The 21,452-nt window shown below is 38.7% G+C and overlaps 1 protein-coding gene across 8 annotated transcripts in view; it reads left to right on the forward strand.

Moving 5' to 3' along the window:
- Positions 1–21,452, forward strand: part of ADAM18 (ADAM metallopeptidase domain 18) — a 148,603-nt gene that overhangs the window by 85,869 nt on the left and 41,282 nt on the right. For all 8 annotated transcript variants that reach the window (XM_021942253.2, XM_021942254.2, XM_021942247.2 and 5 more), the window contains 3 exons: positions 4,316–4,514; positions 15,497–15,602; positions 18,440–18,629. In XM_021942253.2, coding sequence (XP_021797945.1) covers positions 4,316–4,514; positions 15,497–15,602; positions 18,440–18,629 — 495 coding nt within the window. The remainder of the gene's footprint in view (positions 1–4,315; positions 4,515–15,496; positions 15,603–18,439; positions 18,630–21,452) is intronic.

The raw sequence follows: 21,452 nt of genomic DNA on the forward strand, positions 1-21,452 counted from the left end.
TCTTCCTCCATCCCTTTATTTTGGAGCCAATGTATGTCTCTGCATGTGAGTTGGTCTCTGAATTACAAACTGATGGGTCTTGACTCTTTATCCAGTTTGCCAGTCTGTGTCTTCTTTTTTAATTGGGAGCATTTAGTCCATTTACATTTGCTAAGCTAATATTGTTATGTGTGAACTTGATCCCGCTATTATGATATTAACTGGTTATTTTGCTCAAGTTAGCTGATGCAGTTTCTTCCTAGCCTCGATGGTCTTTACATTTTGGCTTGTTTTTGCAATGGCTGGTACCGGTTGTCTTTCCATATTTAGTGCTCTTCAGGGTCTCTTGTAAGGCAGGCCTACGGTGACAAAATCTCAAGCATTTGTTTTCATCTGTAAAAGATTTTATTTCTTCTTCACTTATGAAACTTAGTTTGGCTGGATATGAAATTCTGGTTTAAAATTCTTTTCTTTAAGAATGTTGAATATTGGACCCCCACTCTCTTCTGGCTTGTAGGAGTTTCTTGCCGAGATCTGCCGTTAGTCTGATGGCTCTTTGTGGGTGTAACCCGGGACTTTTCTGGCTGCCCTTAAGATTTCCTTCATTTCAACTTTGCGGGAATCTGGCAATTATGTGTCTTTGAGTTGTTTCTTCTCGAGGAGTATCTTTTAGGGCGCTTCTCTGTATTTCCTGATTTGAATGTTGGCCTCGTCTTTACGGTTAGCGTTCCTCCTGATTTATATCCCGCAGAGTGTTTTCCAACTTGGTTCCATTTTCCCCCTCACTTTCAGGCACCCCAATCAGACGATTTGGTCTTTTACATAAGCCTCCATACTCTTGCATGCTTTTGTTCATTTTTCTTCTTTTTCTTTTGTTTTCTTTCTTCTCGCTTCATTTCAATTTCATTTGATCCCCCTCAATCGCTGATACTCTTTCTTCCAGTTGGATCACCGAGTCGGTTACTGAAGTTTGTGTTTGTCACGATTTCTTTTGTGTCATGGTTTTATCTCTTTTCATTTCATGATGACCTTCTTACATTAATTACTCTAGCTATCAATCTTTCCACTTTTTTCAAGATTTTAGTTTCAAAATTGGGTACGCACTTTAGTTCTGAGAAGTTTGATGGACTGGAAGCCTTTCTCTCATCTTGTCAAAGTCATTCTCCATCCAGTTTTGATTCAAGAGCTGGCAATGAGTCATGCCTCCTTTGCCAGGGAAGATGTGCTCTATTTTTGAATTTCCAGCTTTTCTGTCCTGCTTTTTCCCATCTTTTGTGGTTTTATCTGCCTCTGGTCTTGATGATGGTGGACTGATGGGGTTTATGTGGGTGTCCTTCCTGTTTGATAGTTTTCCTTCTAACAGTCAGACCCTCAGCTGTAGGCCTCTGGAGATTGCTTGAGGTCCACTCCAGACCTGTTTGCCTGGGTATCAGCAGTAGAGGCTGCAGAAGATAGAATATTGCTGAACAGCCAGTGTACCTGTCTGATTCTTACTTTGGAAGCTTCCCTTGTGGGATGTACTCACCCCAGGTGTGGGGTGTCAGACTGCCCCAGTGGGGATGTCTCCCAGTTAGCCACTCAGGGTCAGGACCCACTCTGAACAGGCAGTCTGTCCCTCAGATCTCAACCCATGTTGGGAGATCCACTGCCTCTTCAAAGCTGTCAGACAGAGTCGCTTAAGGCCTGCAGAGGTTTCGCTGCTTTTTGCTGTTGTTTAGTTGTGCCTCTGTCCCCAGAGGTGGAGTCTATAGAGACAGGCAGGTTTCCTGAGCTGTGAGCTCCACCTAGTTGGAGCTTCCCAGCATCTTTGTTTACCTACTTCTAAGCCTCTGCCAGCAATGGCGGGAGCCTCCCCCAGCCGCTGGGCTGCTGTCTTGGGGTTAGAAGGAGACTGTTGCTAGCAATGAGGAGGCCTGCGGGCGTGGGACCCTCCCTGCCAGGGTGTGGGATACAATCTCCTGGTGTGTGCCCGCTATTTGAAGGGCAGTATTGGGGTGGGAGTTACCCCATTTTCAAGGTGTTGTGTGTCTCAGTTCCCTGGCTAGGAAAAAGGGATTCCTTTCCCCTTGCGCTCCCAGGTGAGGCTTATGCCTCGGGCCTCTGTTTCAGCTCTCACTGGTCGGGCTGCAGCAGCTGACCAGCATGGATCATCCGGCACTCTCTAGTGAGATGAACCCAGTACCTCAGTTGAAAATGCAGAAATCACCTGTCTTCTGTGTCGCTCGCGCTGGGAGTTGGAGACCGAGCGTTCCTATTCGGGCCGCTCCACCAAATTTTTGCAGATTTGTGTTTACTATCGTATTTTGTACCTGAAGACCTCCCTTTACTATTTCTTGTCATTTTTGTCCTCTGAAAATAAATTATCCCAGTTATTTTTTTGTTTGCGACAGGGTCTGGCTCTGCTGCCCAGATTGGAATGCAGTGGCACTATCTCTGCTAGCTGCAACCTCCACCTCCTGGGCTGAAGCCATCCTCCCACCTCAGCCTCCCAAGTAGCTAGGACTACAGGCACACACCACCATGCCCAGCTAATTTTTGTATTTTTTGTAGAGATGCGATATTCCACCATGTTTCCCAGGCTGTTCTTGAACTCCTGAGCTCAAGCAATCTATCTGCCTAGGCCCTCCAAAGTGCTGCGATTACAGACATTAGCCATGCCTGGCTCCTTGGTTATTTTTTGTCTAGGAAAGTCTTTATATCTCATTCGTTTTTGAAATATATAGTTACAGGGTATGGAATTCTAAGTTGAAAAAGTTGTTAAATTTCATCACTTTTAAGTTGCCATTTGTTTTATTTATTATGCATGTTTGTTTCATTAAGTATTGTATTAGTTCGTTTTCATGCTGCTGATAAAGACATACCTGCGACTGGGCAATTTACAAAAGAAAGGGATTTAATGAACTCACAGTTCCTCATGGCTGGGAAGGCCTCACAATTGTGGTGGAAGGTGAAAGGCACATCTCACATGGCGGCAGACAAGAGAAGAGAGCTTGTGCAGGCAAACTGCTTTTTATAAAACCATCAGATCTTGTGAGACCTATTCACTATCAGGAGAATAGCATGGGAAAGACCTGCACCCATGATTCAATTATCTCCCACTGGGTCCCTCCTATCACATGTGGGAATTATGGGAGCTACAATTCAAGATTAGATTTGGGTGGGGACACAACCAAACCATATAAGTGTTAATTTCATCAAACTGGATTGTATTTTGTATATGTGTTTGTGTGTGTGTGTGTATGTGCATGTGTGTGACATCAACATATATAGCAGGACACCATTTCAACATGGTGAACTTCACTATGGATGGCAACCTATTAGGTCAGGTCACTGCAAAATTTTGACAATAACTGTACACCTCACCTAAGTGATGCAAGGAGGCCTTTGTGCTCTCAGATAATGATAAATATATAAAAATGAGGCTGGGTGTGGTGGCTCAAGCCTGCACACAGTGGCTCATGCCTGTAATCCCAGCACTTTGGGAGGCCACGGTGGGTGGATTACCTGAGGTCAGGAGTTTGAGACCAGCCTGACTAACATGGTGAAACCCTGTCTCTTCTAAAAATACAAAAATTAGCCAGGCATGGTGGCATATACCTATAATCCTAGCTACTCAGGAGGCTGAGACAGGAGAATTGCTTGAACCTGGAGGATGGAGGTTGCAGTGAAATGAGATCATGCCACTTCACTCCAGCCTGAGCAAAAGAGCGAAACTCCATCTCAAAAAAAAGATACTGATGTGATGTGATGTGATGATAGCTATCGTATGTGCATGCCATTTACTATGTATTGTTCTAAGAACTTTTTCCATTACTCCTGTTCAATACCCATAAGACCTCTATGAGAATTTGTCTTTTATTTCAAGCTTACAAAAGTAGAACACAAAGATTGTATTTCTTACCCATACAAATAAGCTAGTAAGAGTCAGAGACAGGGACTGAAACCAGGAAGCCTGGCTCCTGAGTTTCTCCGAGAACCAAAAGGTAGAGACGGTGTTCCTATAGTTCCAAGGAACAGGTATGTTTGATCTGTGTAGTTGTTTTCTAATGCTGTTTGAGTCAGCTTGTTTCAAAATGTAGAGCACAAAGGAGGTGAGCAACTGCAAACTCACTGTCAAAAGGGATTCTTTCATGTCTTTCAGCCAGTTTTCTCTGGGCTTCACAATGAATACTGTATTTGATTTTTTTTTTTTTTTTGGCAAACTCATGGACTTGGGAACTCTGGTGTTCCCTCAAATATCAATAATTAGAAACATTTTATGTGCTAAATCTTTTCACTAAGCAATTGAAAAAAAATGATTTACAGAACATAATTTTATTTTTCCTTTTCCTCCCAGTTGTCAATAGTGGGCACTCCATGTAGAAAGAGTGTTGATCCAGAGTGTGATTTTACAGAGTACTGCAATGGAACCTCTAGTGATTGTGTTCCTGACACTTATGCATTGAATGGCCATTTGTGCAAGTTGGGAACTGCCTATTGCTATAATGGACAATGTCAAACTACTGATAACCAGTGTGCCAAGATATTTGGAAAAGGTATTGCTCTTTCTTTCATATTTATTTTGCCTTAAATTTGCATCTCTCTGTAGAATACATTATAGACCACACAACTCTAGAAATGGAAGAACCTGAACCACAAGATTTATAAAAATTAAGTTTTAGTTAATGAAGGCTAGTTTTTAAAAAGTGTCTGAGGTTTTCCAAGAAAAGACCATACATTATTTTTATTGTGGTTTGATTTTTGTTTTTGATGATTAGCTATCTGGGCAAAAATCCATATTTGCAGCTCATCATTTATATAAAGATTAAAATCAGTAGATTCTAAAATTTATATAATTTTCTATTACTCCCCACATTAATGATCTAATTTTAATGGCATGAAACTTACAAAGCTCAGAATGAATTTCATTTAAAAATAATCATATTTCCTAATTGAGGAATAATTGCTAAGATAATGGTAGTCTTAGCCACCTGATCAAAATTCATTTTTATATTTTGTTTTTCAAACAGCTTTGGGAGTAATTCTAATATACTTGTGCATATATATTTGCTTTTCTGGTGAGCAATTATTCATAATATCCAAATATAATTTTGTAGTTTTAGAGGAATTAAAATAATATAAACAGATCAAAATTACCCAATGAAATGCGTATAAATATAATTATTTTCTAGTTGAGTAAAGTTGGTTTATTTGCCTAGTGGTAAACTGAGGAATATAATTTGTACCAAATGACATTTTGTATGGTCCATCTTGTCTTCCTTCCTCAAGGACCTTCCTTGAGGTCCTTCCTCAAATTTATTATTTAAGTAATAAATTTCAGTTTAGGAGGCTTAACCAAAATTCAACAAAAGCTGCAGAACTATGATTTCTTAAATCACAAGTCCATGCTATTTTCTGTGTGCTGTGTTTCTAGGATGCTACTTTTTATATGTGTGTATGTTTTGTTTTTTTAATACTTATTTCTATTTGAATAGTATTACTTGTTATTTTTAACAGGGTTTAAAATACCTCTTAAAAGTAAAATTAAATAATACTTTCTGTAAGATTCATTAAGGAGAGTCTACAATATATTCTTCCTTTTTTTAATAATTAAAAAAAAGCTTTCAACCTAGAATTCATTTACTTAACACAAGACATCTTTTTGAGTTCTAATTGCAACAGGATGTTTGAGAAAATGTGTATTCCTATAATATATGTTCTAAGATCTCCACAAAACTAACATGAATGCGTCAAAACTTTCGTCTTCTGATGCAGTGTTTTGTTCATCCATTAATTCATTCATTTCCCATTTTCTCCTTGATTCATTTACTTAGCTTTTTACTTGCAGGCATTTTTCTTCTGTTACCAAAAACCATAGGTGGTATTTTATATGGGACATGTTAACTAACAAGTAGTTACATTAATTTTGCATTCTTTTATTAAGTAAATTTAAACTTTTAAAGAAATGTTGAAATATAAGTAGATTTGTTATTCAAAATTATACACTGAGTGTCTATATGCAAAGAGCCTACAATATTCAAGCGGATGGACATTGTCACATGATTATTATACTCATGGAGCTTATAACCAAGATAAAAGGACAGTAAAACAAAAGAAATATAAAACCTATAGCCATGTTGTTTGCATTTAAAACAATAAAAATAGAATGCTAAAAGAAAATCACGGTAGTGAATAGGGAAAATACCGCCATCTGTCATCAAGTAGTCTTCAACTATCAGCTCTTTCAGAATTTTTCTCAACTGCAAAGAGACACTTTGCCCAAAGGCACACACTTCTCAAGCCAGCACACATGCAACAATTACGTGAGGTGGGGGTTTTATAAAAAAGGTCTGCCTATTTTGGCCCAATCAAACACACACTGGCAGGTTATTTATATACCAAATAGCTACCTACTGGTTTGTTCAAGACCTTGTTGGGTTTGCATCTCAGTTTGACTTCTCCTCTGCTTCATCCAGCTTCCTTCCACTTCTGAATATTCTGATCTTTAATAAATAGCCTTTACAGTATACCTCATTTAGATGTCAGCTCCTAGAGGCCCCAACTACCAATTGGTAATGACAGTGGAATAAGTAAATATAGCCTAAAAGATGAGTTTTCAAATCCAAATCACTCTCTGCCAGGCTATCAATGAGCACCTCATCACTGGCGGAAGTTCAGAATACACTCTCTCGGCAGATTGGGATAGTATACTTGTGAGAGAGAATACATTAGCTGGTACAATTGAAATTAATGGGGCAAATAGTAATTCTAAGGGTAATGGCATTAAATGGCTATTGCCAAATACCATTGAACTTAGGAAAATGTAACAAAAGGGCATGCATTTGAAAGCAAAGTGTGAGTCTAGAGGGCCTCTGCTAACTTATAAAGAGCCCTCATCGTTTAAAAAAGAGGTTAGAGGGAGATGAGGAAGACTTAATTGAGAAGTTAAACTCTATATAAGTTTGAATTCCTTATCAGGTATATTTTTTCAGGATTAGGGTTCTAATTGGGAGAAGAATGGGACCTACACTTGGGATGGAGACAATTGAAAATATGACCACCCTAATTTTGAGCCTCCAGGCTTCTTTGAGTCTATTGAACCTATAGAATGATCTAGTTCTGATTTCTCCCCCATCCCTCTTCATAACATAAAGTGTATTCTTATCAGTATCTTCCCACTATCCTTCATGGCCACTAGCTGAAAATGGAGAAAAGGCACAGAATAATAGAGACAGGGATGTGAGAGACTTTATAAAGCAGTAAGGAAACTATACCCCAAAAAGATTTGGTCCTAGCCAGCAGTTACTGCCAACATCAGGGAAGTACACATGGGACTGAATTCTGAGAGCTTGATCATGAGATTGAATAGAGGAACACAACATGGGATAGGGGGGTATTTATTGTTTTGGGAGCACTCTCCCAAAGTACAGCATTTAACATACTGGCACAGATCCTAGAAGACAGTAAAATCTTTCCACTAGGATGGCTTCCAGCAGCATGGAAAAAACATGATGACTCACCCTAAGTGAAATTTAAATGACAGAATTTCCATAGTAGATAGTGGAGAAAAAAAGGAAAAGGCTCAGGGAAGTGGGAATACTGTAATCTATATACTGTGTATTTAAGGCCAAATGATTTGGCCAAACAGGAAAGCCCAAGGCCATAAGGAATGTGCTAGAGAAAGGGATACCATATTCACTATAAATTTCAAAGACGGCCTCCTCTAAGTCACAGTCGGAATGCCACTATAGTAGTACACTCACCAGTAGCAATGGATATGATAAGATCTGGAAAAATCAAGACCCAATAACAGTGCTTAACTACCAGGAGCCAGATGAATAATGTTGTTATAAGCAGTAGATACGCAGTAGCAGACATGGGTACCTTCTCTACCAAGTGTCAGGGAGAGAGTTAATACAGTATGATTTCCCTGTATTCTGTGAGCAGCCAATAAGGGTGCTACTCAGATTGTTCCATTAAAGGAAATGTATTAAAATAGATGACTAGGAGGCTGTGAAGAGTTATCTCAGTAAATATCGCAATGTTAGGTCCACACTCTGAATCTAAACCAATTTTCAGAGCCAGAACTCATTGATTTAAGCAGGAGCAAGGGCCGTAGAAAAAAAACCCCATAGCACCTTGGCAAATATACATGTTAACTATTCCTCTAGTATGTTCCCATATGGACTTACAACCATTAATCACATATCTGTTCACTGGGGAAAAGAAAATATCCAAGCATTTTAAAAACTAGTGGACACAGACTGCATTGACATTAATATCCAGAAGCCCAATGTGATCATGGTCTCCCTGTGACAGTGAGGACTTAGAGACACCCAAAGTTAAATAGAGTCCTGGCCAAGTTTCAGTTTACAGTGGGTCTGCTAGTTCCACAAATCCATTTGGTTATTTCTCAGACCTAGTGTATATAATTGGAGTTGGCATATTTAATAGTTTGTGCAATTCCCTCAGTGGGACCTTAGTGTGTTTGATATCTGTAACTGTCTGCTTCAAGAAATTAGTGCTACCTTTAAAGATCTAAAGGATGAAGGGGTGGTTGGCTGTATAATACACATGTTAAATTATTCAATATGATCCCTGCAGAAACAAGATCATCCTGGAAGATAATATTAAACTACTACAAATGTAATCAGGTAGTAGACTTGATGCATTCACTGTGCCAGTGTATGTCCATGCTAGAGCAGATTAGCATGGCCTTAAATATCTGTGAAAAGTGTATCCCCTGATACACTTACCCCTAAAAGCAAGTGTATTATTATTATTATTATTATTAATTATATTTTAAGTTCTAGGGTACATGTGCACAACGTGCAGGTTTGATACATACGTATACATGTGCCATGTTGGTTTGCTGTACCCATCAACTCATCATTTACATTAGATATTTTTCCTAATGCTATCGCTCTCCCCACCCCCCACCCTCCGACAGGCCCTGGTGTGTGATGTTCCCCGCCCTGTGTCCAAGTGATCTCATTGTTCAATTCCCACCTATGAGTGAGAACAGGCACTGTTTGGTTTTCTGTCCTTGTGATAGTTTGCTGATAATGATGGTTTCCAGCTGCATCCATGTCCCTGCAAAGAACATGAACTCAACCTTTTTTATGGCTGCATACTATTCCATGGTGTATATGTGCCACATTTTCTTAATCCAGTCTATCATTGATGGACCTTTGAGTTGGTTCCAAGTCTTTGCTATTGTGAATAGTGCCACAATAAACATACATGTGCATGTATCTTTACAGTAGCATGATTTATAATCCTTTAGGTATATACCCAGTAATGGGATCACTGGGTCAAATGGCAAATTCTAGTTCTAGATCCTTGAGGAATCGTCACACTGTCTTCCACAATGGTTGAACTAATTTACACTCCCACCAACAGTGTAAAAGCATTCCTATTTCTCCACATCCTCTCCAGGATCTGTTGTTTCCTGATTTTTTAATGATCACCATTTTAACTGGCATGAGATGGTATCTCACGGTGGTTTTGATTTGCGTTTCTCTGATGACTAGTGATGGTGAGCATTTTTTCATGTGTCTGTTGGCTGCATAGATGTCTTCTTTTGAGAAGTGTCTATTTATATCCTTTGCCCACTTTTTGATGGGGTTGTTTTTTCTTGTAAATTTGTTTGACTTCTTTGTAGATTCTCTATATTAGTCCTTTGTCAGATGGGTAGATTCAAAAATTTTCTCCCATTCTGTAGGTTGCCTGTTCACTCTGATGGTAGTTTCTTTTGACATGTAGAAGCTCTTTAGTTTAATTGGATTCCATTTGTGTATTTTGGCTTTTGTTTTCATAGATTTTGGTATTTTAGTTATGAAGTCCTTGCCCATGCCTATGTCCTGAATGGTATTGCCGAGGTTTTCTTCTAGGGTTTTTATGGTTTTAGGTCTAACAGTTAAGTCTTTAATCCATCTTGAAGTAATTTTTCTATAAAGTGTAAGAAAGGGATCTGGTTTCAACTTTCTACATATGGCTAGCCAGTTTTCCCAGTACCATTTATTAAATAGGGAATCCTTTCCCCATTTCTTCTTTTGGTCAGGTTTGTCAAAGATCAGATGGTTGCACATGAGTGGTGTTATCTCTGAGGCCTGTGTTCCATTCCATTGGTCTATGTATCTGTTTTAGTACCAGTACCATGCTGTTTTGGTTACTCTAGCCTTGTAATATAGCTTGAAGCCTGGTAGCATGATGCCTGCAGCTTTGTTCTTTTTGCTTAGGATAGTCTTGGCTATGCAGGCTCTTTTTTGGTTCCATATGATATTTAAAGTAGTTTTTTTCCAATTCTGTGAAGAAAGTCATTGGTAGCTTGATGGGGATGGCATTGAATCTATAAAATACTTCGGGCAGTATGGCCATTTTCACGATATTGATTCTCTATTCATGAGTATGGAATATTATTCCATTTGTTTGTGTCCTCTTTTATTTCATTGAGCAGTGGTTTGTAGTTCTTCTTGAAGAGATCCTTCGCATCCCTTGTAAGTTGGATTCCTAGGTATTTTATTCTCTTAGTAGCAATTGTGAATGGGAGTTCACTCAAGATTTGGCTCTCTGTTTATCTGTTACTGGTGTATAAGAATGCTTGTGATTTTTGCACATTGATTTTGTATCCTGAGACTTTGCTGAAGTTGCTTATCAGCTTAAGGAGATTTTGGGCTGAGATGATGGGGTTTTCTAAATATACAATCATGTCATCTGCAAACAGGGACAATTTGACATCCTCATTTCCTAAATTAAATACCCTTTCTTTCTTTCTCCTGTCTGATTGCCCTGGCCAGAACTTCCAACACTATGTTGGCTAGGAGTGGTGAGAGAGGGCATCCTTGTCTTGTGCTAGTTTTCAAAGGGAATGCTTCCAGCTTTTGCCCATTCAGTATGCTATTGTCTGTGGGCTCTTATGATTTTGAGGTACATTCCATGAATACACAGTTTATTGAGAGTTTTTAGCATGAAGTGCTGTTGAATTTTGTCAGAGGCATTTTCTGCATCTATTGAGATAATCATGTGGTTTTCGTCTTTGGTTCTGTTTATATGATGGATTGCATTTATTGATTTGCGTATGTTGAACCAGCCTTGCATCCCAGGGATGAAGCCCCCTTGATCGTGATGGATAAGCTTTTTGATGTGCTGCTGGATTCGGTTTGCCAGTATTTTATTGAGGATTTTCGCATTGATGTCCATCAGGGATATTGGTCTAAAATTCTCTTTTTTTGTTGTGTCTCTGCCAGACTTTGGTATGAGGATGATGTTGGCCTCATAAAATGAGTTATGGAGGATTCCCTCTTTTTCTATTGATTAGAATAGTTTCAGAAGGAATGGTACCAGCTCCTCCTTGTACCTCTGGTAGAATTCAGCTGTGAATCTGTCTGGTCCTGGACTTTTTTTGGTTGGTAGGCTATTAATTATTGCCTCGGGGTCTATTGTTTGTCTATTCAGGAATTCAACTTCTTCCTGGTTTAGTCTTGGAAGAGTGTAAGTGTCCAGGAAATTATCCATTTCTTCTAGATTTTCTAGTTTATTTGTGTAGAGGTGTTTATAGTATTCTCTGATGGTAGTTTGTATTTCTGTGGGGTCGGTGGTGATATCCCCTTTATCATTTTTTATTGCATCTATTTGATTCTTCTCTCTTTTCTTCTTTATTAGTCTTGCTAGCGGTCTATCAGTTTTTTTGATCTTTTCGAAAAACCAGCTCCTGGATTCATTGATTTTTTGGAGGGTTTTTTGTGTCTCTATCTCCTTCAGTTCTGCTCTGATCTTAGTTATTTCTTGCCTTCTGCTAGCTTTTGAATGTGTTTGCTCTTGCTTCTCTAGTTCTTTCAATTGTGGTGTTAGGATGTCAATTTTAGATCTTTCCTGCTTTCTCTTGTGGGCATTTAGTGCTATACATTTCCCTCTACACACTGCTTTAAATGTGTCCCAGAGATTCTGGTATGTTGTATCTTTGTTCTCATTGGTTTCAAAGAACATCTTTATTTCTGCCTTCATTTCGTTATGTACCCAGTAGTCATTCAGGAGCAGGTTGTTCAGTTTCTATGTAGTTGTGTGGTTTTGAGTGAGTTTCTTAATTTTGACTTCTAATTTGAGTGCACTGTGGTATGAGAGACAGTTTGTTGTGATTTCTGTTCTTTTACATTTGCTGAGGTGTGCTTTGCTTCCAATTTTGTGATCAGTTTTAGAATAAGTGCAATGTGGTGCTGAGAATAATGTATATTCTGTTGATTTGGGCTGGAGAGTTCTGTGGATGTCTATTAGGCCTGCTTGTTGCAGAGCTGAGTTCAGGTTCTGAATATCCTTGTTAACCTTCTGTCTCATTGATCTGTCTAATATTGACAGTGGGGTGTTAAAGTCTCCCATTATTATTGTGTGGGAGTCTAAGTCTCTTTGTAGGTCTCTAAGGACTTGCTTTATGAATCTGGGTGCTCCTGTATTGGGTGCATATATATATTTAGGATAGTTAGCTCTTCCTGTTGAATTGATCCCTTTACCATTATGTAATGGCCTTTATTGTCTCTTTTTATCTTTGTTGGTTTAAAGTCTGTTTTATCAGAGACTAGGATTGAAACCCCTGCTTTTTTTTGCTTTCCATTTGCTTGGTAGATCTTCCTTCATCCCTTTATTTTGAGCCTATGTGCGTCTTTGCATGTGAGATGAGTCTCCTGAATACAGCAAACTGATGGGTCTTAATTCTTTATCCAATTTGCCAGTCTGTGTCTTTTCATTGGGGCATTTATCCCATTTACATTTAAGGTTAATATTGTTATGTGTGAATTTGATCCTATCATTATGATGTTCACTGGTTATTTTTCCCATTAATTGATGCAGTTTCTTCACAGCATCGATGGTCTTTACAATTTGGCCTGTTTTTGCGGTGGCTGGTACCAGTTCTTTCTTTCCATGTTTAGTGCTTCCTTCAGGAGCTCCTGTAAGGCAGGCCTGGTGGTGACAAAATCTCTCAGCATTTGCTTGTCTGTAAAGGATTTTATTTCTCCTTCACTTATGAAACTTAGTTTGGATATGAAATTCTGGGTTGAAAATTCTTTTCCTTAAGAATGTTGAATATTGGCCTCCACTCTCTTCTGGCTTGTAAGGTTTCTGCCAAGTGATCCACTGTTAGTGTGATGGGCTTCCCTTTGTGGGTAATCCGAACTCTTTCTCTGGCTGCCCTTAACATTTTTCCCTGCATTTCAACCTTTGTGAATCTTACAATTATGTGTCTTGAGGTTGCTCTTCTCGAGAAGTATCTTTGCAGTGTTCTCTGTATTTCCTGAAGTTAAATGTTGGCCTGCCTTGCTAGGTTGGGGAAGTTCTCCTGGATAATATCCTGAAGAGTGTTTTCCAACTTGCTTCCATTCTCCCCATCACTTTCAAGTATACCAATCAAACGTAGATTTGGTCTGTTCATATAGTCCCATATTTCTTGGAGGTTTTGTTCATTTCTTTTTACTCTTTTTTCTCTAACCTTGTTTTCTCACTTTATTTCATTAATTTCATCTTCAATCACTGATACCCTTTCTTCCACTTAATCGAATCGGCTATTGATGCTTGTGCATGCCTCACGAAGTTCTCGTGCTATGGTTTTTAGCTCCATCGGGTCATTTAAGGTCTTCTCTACACTGCTTATTCTAGTGAGCCATTCATCTAATCTTTTTTCAAGGTTTTTAGCTTCCTTGTGATGGATTTGAACATCCTCCTTAGCTTGGAGAAGTTTATTATTACCAACCTTCTGAAGCCTACTTCTGTCCACTCGTCAAAGTCATTCTCCATCCAGCTTTGTTCCATTACTGGCGAGGAGCTGTGATCCTTTAGAGGAGAAGCAGCACTCTGATTTTTAGAATTTTCAGCTTTTCTGCTCTGGTTTCTCCCCATCTTTGTGATTTTGTCTACCTTTGGTCTTTGATGTTGGTGACCTACAGATGGGATTTTGGTATAGATGACCTTTTTGTTGATGTTGATTCTATTTCTTTCTGTTTGCTAGTTTTCCTTCTAATGGTCAGGTCCCTCAGCTGCAGGTCTGTTGAAGTTTGCTGGAGGTCTACTCCAGACCCTGTTTCCCTGGGTATCACCAGCGGAGGCTGCAGAACAACAAATATTGCAGAACAGCAAATATTGCTTCATCCCAGAGGGGCAGCCACCTATATGAAGTGTCTGTCGGCCCCTACTGGGAGGTGTCTCCTAGTTAGGCTACACGGGGGTCAGGGACCCACTTGAAGAGGCAGTCTGTGCCTTCTCAGAGCTCAACTGTCATGCTGGGAGAACCACTGCTCTCTTCAGAACTATCAGACAGGGACGTTTAAGTCTGCAGAAGTTGTCTGCTGCCTTTTGTTCAGGTATGCCCTGCCCACAGAGGTGGAGTCTAGAGGCAGTAGGCCTTGTTGAGCTGTGGTGGGCTCCACCAAGTTCCAGCTTCCTGGCCACTTTGTTTACCTACTCAAGCCTCAGCAATGGCAGATGCCCCTCCCCCACCCAGGCTGCTGTCTCGCAGATCGATCCCAGACTGCTGCACTAGCAACGAGCAAGGTTCTGTGGGCGTGGGACCTGTCGAGCCAGGCACAGGAGAGAATCACCTTGTCTGCCGATTTCTAAGACCTTGGGAAAAGTGCAATATTTGGGTGGGAGTGCCCCATTTTTCCAGGTAGTCTGTTACAGCCTCTCTTGGCTAAGAATGGGAAATCCTCTAACCCCTTGTGCTTCTGAGGTGAGGTGATGCCCCGCTCTGCTTCAGCTCACCCTCCATGGGCTGCACCCACTGTCCAGCCAGTCCCAGTGAGATGAACCAGGTACCTCTGTTGGAAATGCAGAAATCACCCGTCTTCTGCATTGATCACACTGGGAGCTGCAGACTGGAGCTGTTCCTATTCGGCCATCTTGGCAAGTGTATTATTTTCTATCCTTATTTGAAAAGAAGATTAGAAATAGTTTACATTCACATAGAGTGGATAACAGGATTCATTTAGAATTTTTCTCCAGGGTTACATTTGCTCTTTTTCCCTCCATCATAATACAGTAGAAGAGATTTGGACTTCTCATAAAACGTAACATTGATCCAATCCATCAGTGATTTTATACTAGTCAGGCAAAATAAGCAAAGTATAGCCAGCATGCTGGAAGGACCAAATAAAACACATGTGCTACAAAGGACAGGAGATAGACTCTGGAAAACTATGTAAGTTTCAGAGGTTTCTGTCCATAAGTGACATGCTTCAGATCTCTCATTTCGTTAAGAAGAGGAAGTTACAAGGTCAAGCCCAATATTCATTAGACTAGGAAGTATTTGCTCCCACCAGAAAAAGAAACATACTGTTTTTTAAAAAAATAACTTACTGCAATAGATATAATCATTTTCTGTGTGTGTAAGATAAGACAATATTTCTTTCTACTTGCATCGACAGGGTATGCATAGGAACAAAAGCATGATCAGTAAGTACATTATCTTTTTGAAATTAAATTTCCTTAGTCTGTTACTGACATTTAATTTATATTAAGACTGATAATTCAACTGACATGTTTGCATTTTAAGGTGCTCAAGGTGCTCCATTTGCCTGTTTTAAAGAAGTTAATTCTCTGCATGAAAGATCTGAAAACTGTGGTTTTAAAAATTCACAACCATTACCATGTGAAAGGAAGTACGTATGTAGAAAATGATTACTTATTTGAATCATAAAAATTATGTATTTTTATCAAGAGATACTAAGTAGTAATGAACGTTAAATTGTGTAACATGGGAATATTTTCAAATACCAATACATACTTTTTTTCTATGAAATTCAGGATTTTATATTATTTTCCCTTGATATCATCCTAAAAATGGGATTGGACAAAAAAAAAAAAAATGCTAATACTTAGTAACAGAGGAAGAAAATGGACACACAGTGCCAGAAATCAGAACTGCTAGTCTATATTGAGAATTCAAATGAGGTTTTGTATTAAGTCTGTAAATAGCAACAATCTTAAAGCAAATCTCAAGCTTTGATTTTTAAGACATAGAATTGTTGAGAAGAAGAAAGTTATTTTTGCTTTTGCTGATTGTGTCCAAAACATCAATATGTAAAGCATGGAAGTATCTGTTAATAGCTAAATTCAGACTATTGGGACGTAGTGTCACTATAATCCATGTAATAAAGGGATTAATGAAATCCAGTAATCTAATAAAGGAAATGCCTACCCCATAACGAATATTTCCTTAATTTTATCTTCCTTAATTTCATTGAAAATTCAAGAGTCACAAAAATGTGTAACAGAGCCAGATTCACAAAATAAGAGAATGGGAATAACATTAAAAAATTAGATATAATTAATTCAGGGAGAAGCAGACATTTCTTTTAGTCTCAAAGACATAGCCAGGAAAAACCATAATAAAATCCTCAGGTAAGCACCACTATCAGTACTGTTAAAAACAATACGGTTCCTTTATGAAGATGAGAAATGGATGAAGAAGGTATCCAGTTGGGTGGGATTAAAGTAGTATCCTCCATCACCCTCCTCCTTATATGAAATCACTATGGATATGTATGCTGTGGAGAAGATGCAGAACTTCCCACTTCCCCCAACACAGGAGGATTAGTACATGGAAAGAAGAAAGGTAGAATCACAAAGAAAGTACTGATGAGTGGGGATCTCAGGAGGAGACCCTGCATAATCAGCCACACCTATTGGATATTAATACAGAGCACCAGGGGCCAGCAGTCTCAGTTACACCACAGTGGATCCCCACAAAGACAGAAGATGGTGGTATGACAACCCCCACTTAATCTTCTTCCTGATGTTCAGAGGCACATTTGCTGTCTTTAATTTAAGATTATTCATAAAAAAAGATAAAAGATACCTGGAAGAAATTGTGAAAGTTAGTAAACACGACTCCTTTGGACTTTGTCTTATGTGATAATAGTACATGAATTTTCCTGAAATATCATCATTAGATGAAACTAAAATTGAATAGCATACATCATCTCATCTAAACAGACTGCGATTCCTTTTCAGAAAAGAAAAAAATAGTTCTAAGAATTTAACTATAAGTGCGAATTTTGGGAAAATGGACTTGGAGGAAGAATTTGTACTCGATAGCCAGACTAGAAGGATACATACGTACTATGCAAGTCTGGTTTAGAATATATTCTATAGAAAGAGAGTGGAGCCAAAATCAAAAGAAATATCGAGACCTGAGAAAGTAGAAAAGTTATGCTGGAGAGAAGACAAAAGTGGAACGTAATTTAGGTTTCAGCTCTTAATCTCATTTCAATCTTTACTTCTTGATGTAATTAAGTTTATTCTTCTGATACTGAAAAAGCCTCAAATGGTCTTTTAGGACAAACGGGTAAAATTCCCTAAGAGGAGCCTTTTGATGAAATAATAATGACATGTTCAGTAGACGCAGATCAATGGCTAAAAATGATTATTCTCATTGAGGATGGTATTTGATAATTAGATTTCAATAATTTCAAGTAAAAAAAGTTACATAGATTATCTTTCAGAGCATAGTCTAGAAATACCGTTAGCCTCATAGAGAAGCCAGTATTTTACCCAATGATAGATTACAAATGGCGAAATAAAGCATCTGTGGGATAAGATAACCTTTGGTATGCTTGTGGCATGGAGGGGATCTAAAAGTTCTTAAATTTTTAACAGATAAGTTAAATATGCTGGAAATATCTGTATGTTGGGAGAAATTGTGGATCAAAATGAAGGGTGTGTATACAGCAGAAATGTACTGTCCATACATCAGGACAAGAATGATAGGCATAGGCCGGGCGCGGTGGCTCAAGCCTGTAATCCCAGCACTTTGGGAGGCCGAGACGGGCGGATCACGAGGTCAGGAGATCGAGACCATCCTGGCTAACACCGTGAAACCCCGTCTCTACTAAAAATACAAAAAACTAGCCGGGCGAGGTGGCAGGCGCCTGTAGTCCCAGCTACTCGGGAGGCTGAGGCAGGAGAATGGCGTGAACCCGGGAGGCGGAGCTTGCAGTGAGCTGAGATCCGGCCACTGTACTCCAGCCTGGGCGGCAGAGCAAGACTCCGTCTCAAAAAAAAAAAAAAAAAGAATGATAGGCACAATAAAATGTACAGAAAGAGAAATGCAATTAGCCACTCTCAGCAAATTTTGTGTAATAAGTGACCAGGCTGGCCAAGCTATATCAAACCGGGGCAAGTGACTAATTCTCCCAGAGTGTGGTAAAATGTGAATGGTCTAAGACGACTGGAACCTAGAGAACCAAAATTGGGCTCTATAATAGGAAATGAAGTAATGTCTTCACATCTGAGTTAAGCATATACATTTCAATTCTGCTATTAAGACAGTTGCATTTAGTTGTTGTGCACCATAAAATAATGTTTTAGTGTGGCATTTTTCAAGTGTTGTACTGTCAATTAACAGTATTTATGTTACCATCTATGCAGTACTCACTTGGAACTTGTTATCATTAAGAGATAAACTGATAAGGAATTTTTTGCTTTCCACTTCCAGGGATATTCTCTGTGGAAAATTAGCTTGTGTTCAGCCGCATAAAAATGCTTATAAAAGTGACATTCAATATACAGTTTATTCATATATTCAAGACCATGTCTGTGTATCTATAGCCACTGGGTCCTCCATGAGATCAGATGGAACAGACAATGCCTATGTGGCTGATGGCACCATGTGTGGTCCAGAAATGGTAACAAAATGTGATAATTTATATTCAGCTGTGTTAAATTATGTTGACTATCAGATACTGCATTCCATGATGACTATCACAATTATATTGAATGGATTTAAACTTGTGCTGGCATTTATTTCCCATGTGATGTTTAAATGATAATTAAAACAAGCCTAAGTTATCCAATTACATTGCTTTTTGGATTAAAATACTATCAGTCTTTATGTAAAAAAAGTATATATATATATATTTTAAGCACAAGATTTTACTAACTGACATCTGGTAGCTTTAAATTGTAAAATGCTAATACAAAGTTTCTCATTTTCCTTGCTTCACAAAGAACATTAATTGACTTTACATATTTCTTAAATTATTTGACTTGTATCTGATCAAAATACAAGTGTACAAAAGGTTTGAAACCAAACAATCTATACTGGGAAACATTGCTATAGTATGCATATACAGGCTCATGCGTGAATATATATGAACGCTTATATCTATGTCATCATAACATAAAAAGAGGACAAAAAGGCTTTAGAGACTTGGTTAATCTTGCAATATAAGGGCACATGTTCCAGAAAACATGATACTATGTGGCATCTGAAATTTCGCACAATAATTATAAATTAGAGTGTTGCATTTAAATGTCATTTGGTGCTTATTTGATATGTAAAAATAACACAAAACCTAGAAATAGAGGATGAGTTAGTTAATTGTTATATCTGGTGTCAGCAACCCTAATCCCTTGAGAAACCTTCGTGTGGTGATCTGCTCCTGTAATGACTCTCAGTGATCCCACTTTCTGTCATTCATTCCTTTGTGTAATCCCTTCCTTTGCCTGTAGGCTGTACCTAATGACTTGCTTGTAACAAATAAAATGCAAAAGTTTTGGAATGTCACAAGATTAGAGGTTGGAGACAAGAAAGAAGATGAGAACAGATAGTGACTTCTGTTTTGCATGGACTGTCTCCCTTGCGTTCTCAGATTGCTTGCTTTGCTGAAGCAAGCTGCCTTCCTGGAAAATCCCACAAGGAAAGCAACTGTGGGACAGTGAAAATCTGAGGCCCTCAGTTCAACAGCCTGTGAGGGACTGAATTCTGCCAAAACCACACAAGCAAGCTATGAAGAGGAGCTTTGCAAGTCAGACCAAGAGATGAGACAGCAGTCCCAGAAAGCAGATAACACCTTGATTTCAGCTTGTAAGAGACTGTGAAGCAGAGAACCCAGATAAGATGTGCTTGAATTTCAGACTCACAGAAGCTGTGATATAATAAATATGTGTTGTTTAATGTCATTAATTTTGGTGATAATTTGTTAGGCAGCAATAGATAACTGATACAGATTTGATACCTGGAAATATGGTGCTGCTGTAACAAATACCTTAAAAAGTGGGAAGGAATATAGAACAAGGAAGTAGATAGGGACCAAAAGAATGTTGAAGACCAAGGTACAGAAAGCTCAAATTGCCTGGGACGGACCTTAAGGACAACTCCGGAGTTTAAGGACCTGGCTGGTGAGGGCTCAAGTGGTAGTTAGGAGTATATTATTAAAGACTGGAGGAAGTAAGGTTCTTTTTATATAGTGGCAGAAAGCTTAGCATATTGTCTTCTACACGTATGTGGAAAGTAGAATATGTACATAACTTGGTGATCTAGCTTCTGATCCCTTCTAACAGCTTATAATATAATATGAAATGAAATAAGCTGAGGGAACTGTTAAAATAAAACATAACCATTGATGATTTTGAAAAATCTTAGCCTCTACAGACAGCAAAAGATGCTGAAATAAAGAAATGGATTCCAAGAACTATTAGGAAACCATGGTCAAGAGTGAGGCTATAAAACACTAGTTAAAAGTTCCAAAAGATTAGTCAAGATCAACTCTTAACTAATGTTCTACAGTAAAAGGCTCAGAATGTTATTCAGTTATACAAAAGTACTTTCAAGAAAGAAAGACTGTGCCTCACAAATCCTCTAATTTTAAAAAGTAGAGCATCTAGAAACTTCAGAGCTTTGTCCTTCAGCCATCTCAGCAGAAGCCCAAGGTAGAAAATGGTTCATTTCAAAGATATTTGAGAGCATGGCTTTTGTTCAATGTAATGAGTCCCAAAGAGATTCACAGGAGACCCACAGTTTTTGAGAAACTGCCAGTAAAGAAAATACAAAATGAAAAGAGGCTGTTGGACCCCCAAAATTCTACTGAGAGGAGGCAGGCTGAGACAATTGCTCAGAGGCAAACGCGTGCTATCTTTCCTGAAAAATGAAGGAATACTTAATGAAATAAGAACTGAGAAGGCAGAACTGAGAGCCAAGAGAGATTATTCAGAAACCTTGAAAGCCGATCAAGGAACTCCCAACATGAGCCCTTCTAGATAGTTCAGAATTGCTATGGACTGGTAATTCCTTTTTAGTTCTAATCCTCCCCCCAACACACACACTTTGAATGAAAGTATCTGTAAGTTATTCTATGCCTTTATTACCATTATATATTGTTGGGGTTGGGGACAGATTACTCTCTAATGTCAAAGATCTACAAATGGAGGAGCAATACTCAAGAAAGTATACCCATGAACTTAATCCACAGATGGAGTTAACTCAGATGAAGAAATAGGCTTTGAACTGATGCTATAATGAAATGAGAATGCTGGAGAGCTTGACAATTCTTGTGGTTTTTATGTCTAAAAGATATGCAACATTAGAAGCTGAACTGTGCTGCTCAGCTTTTAAAATGCCCTCCAATATCTTACCATCTTCTGCTTACTCCCTTCATAATACACTTTCCCTACCAACCATGTGAGGGATGGACACAGTGACTTGCTTCTAGCAAATAGAGTATGGAAAA

This window comes from Papio anubis, chromosome 8 (genome assembly GCF_008728515.1).
Source record: "Papio anubis isolate 15944 chromosome 8, Panubis1.0, whole genome shotgun sequence".
In the NCBI taxonomy this organism is placed as follows: domain Eukaryota; kingdom Metazoa; phylum Chordata; class Mammalia; order Primates; family Cercopithecidae; genus Papio; species Papio anubis.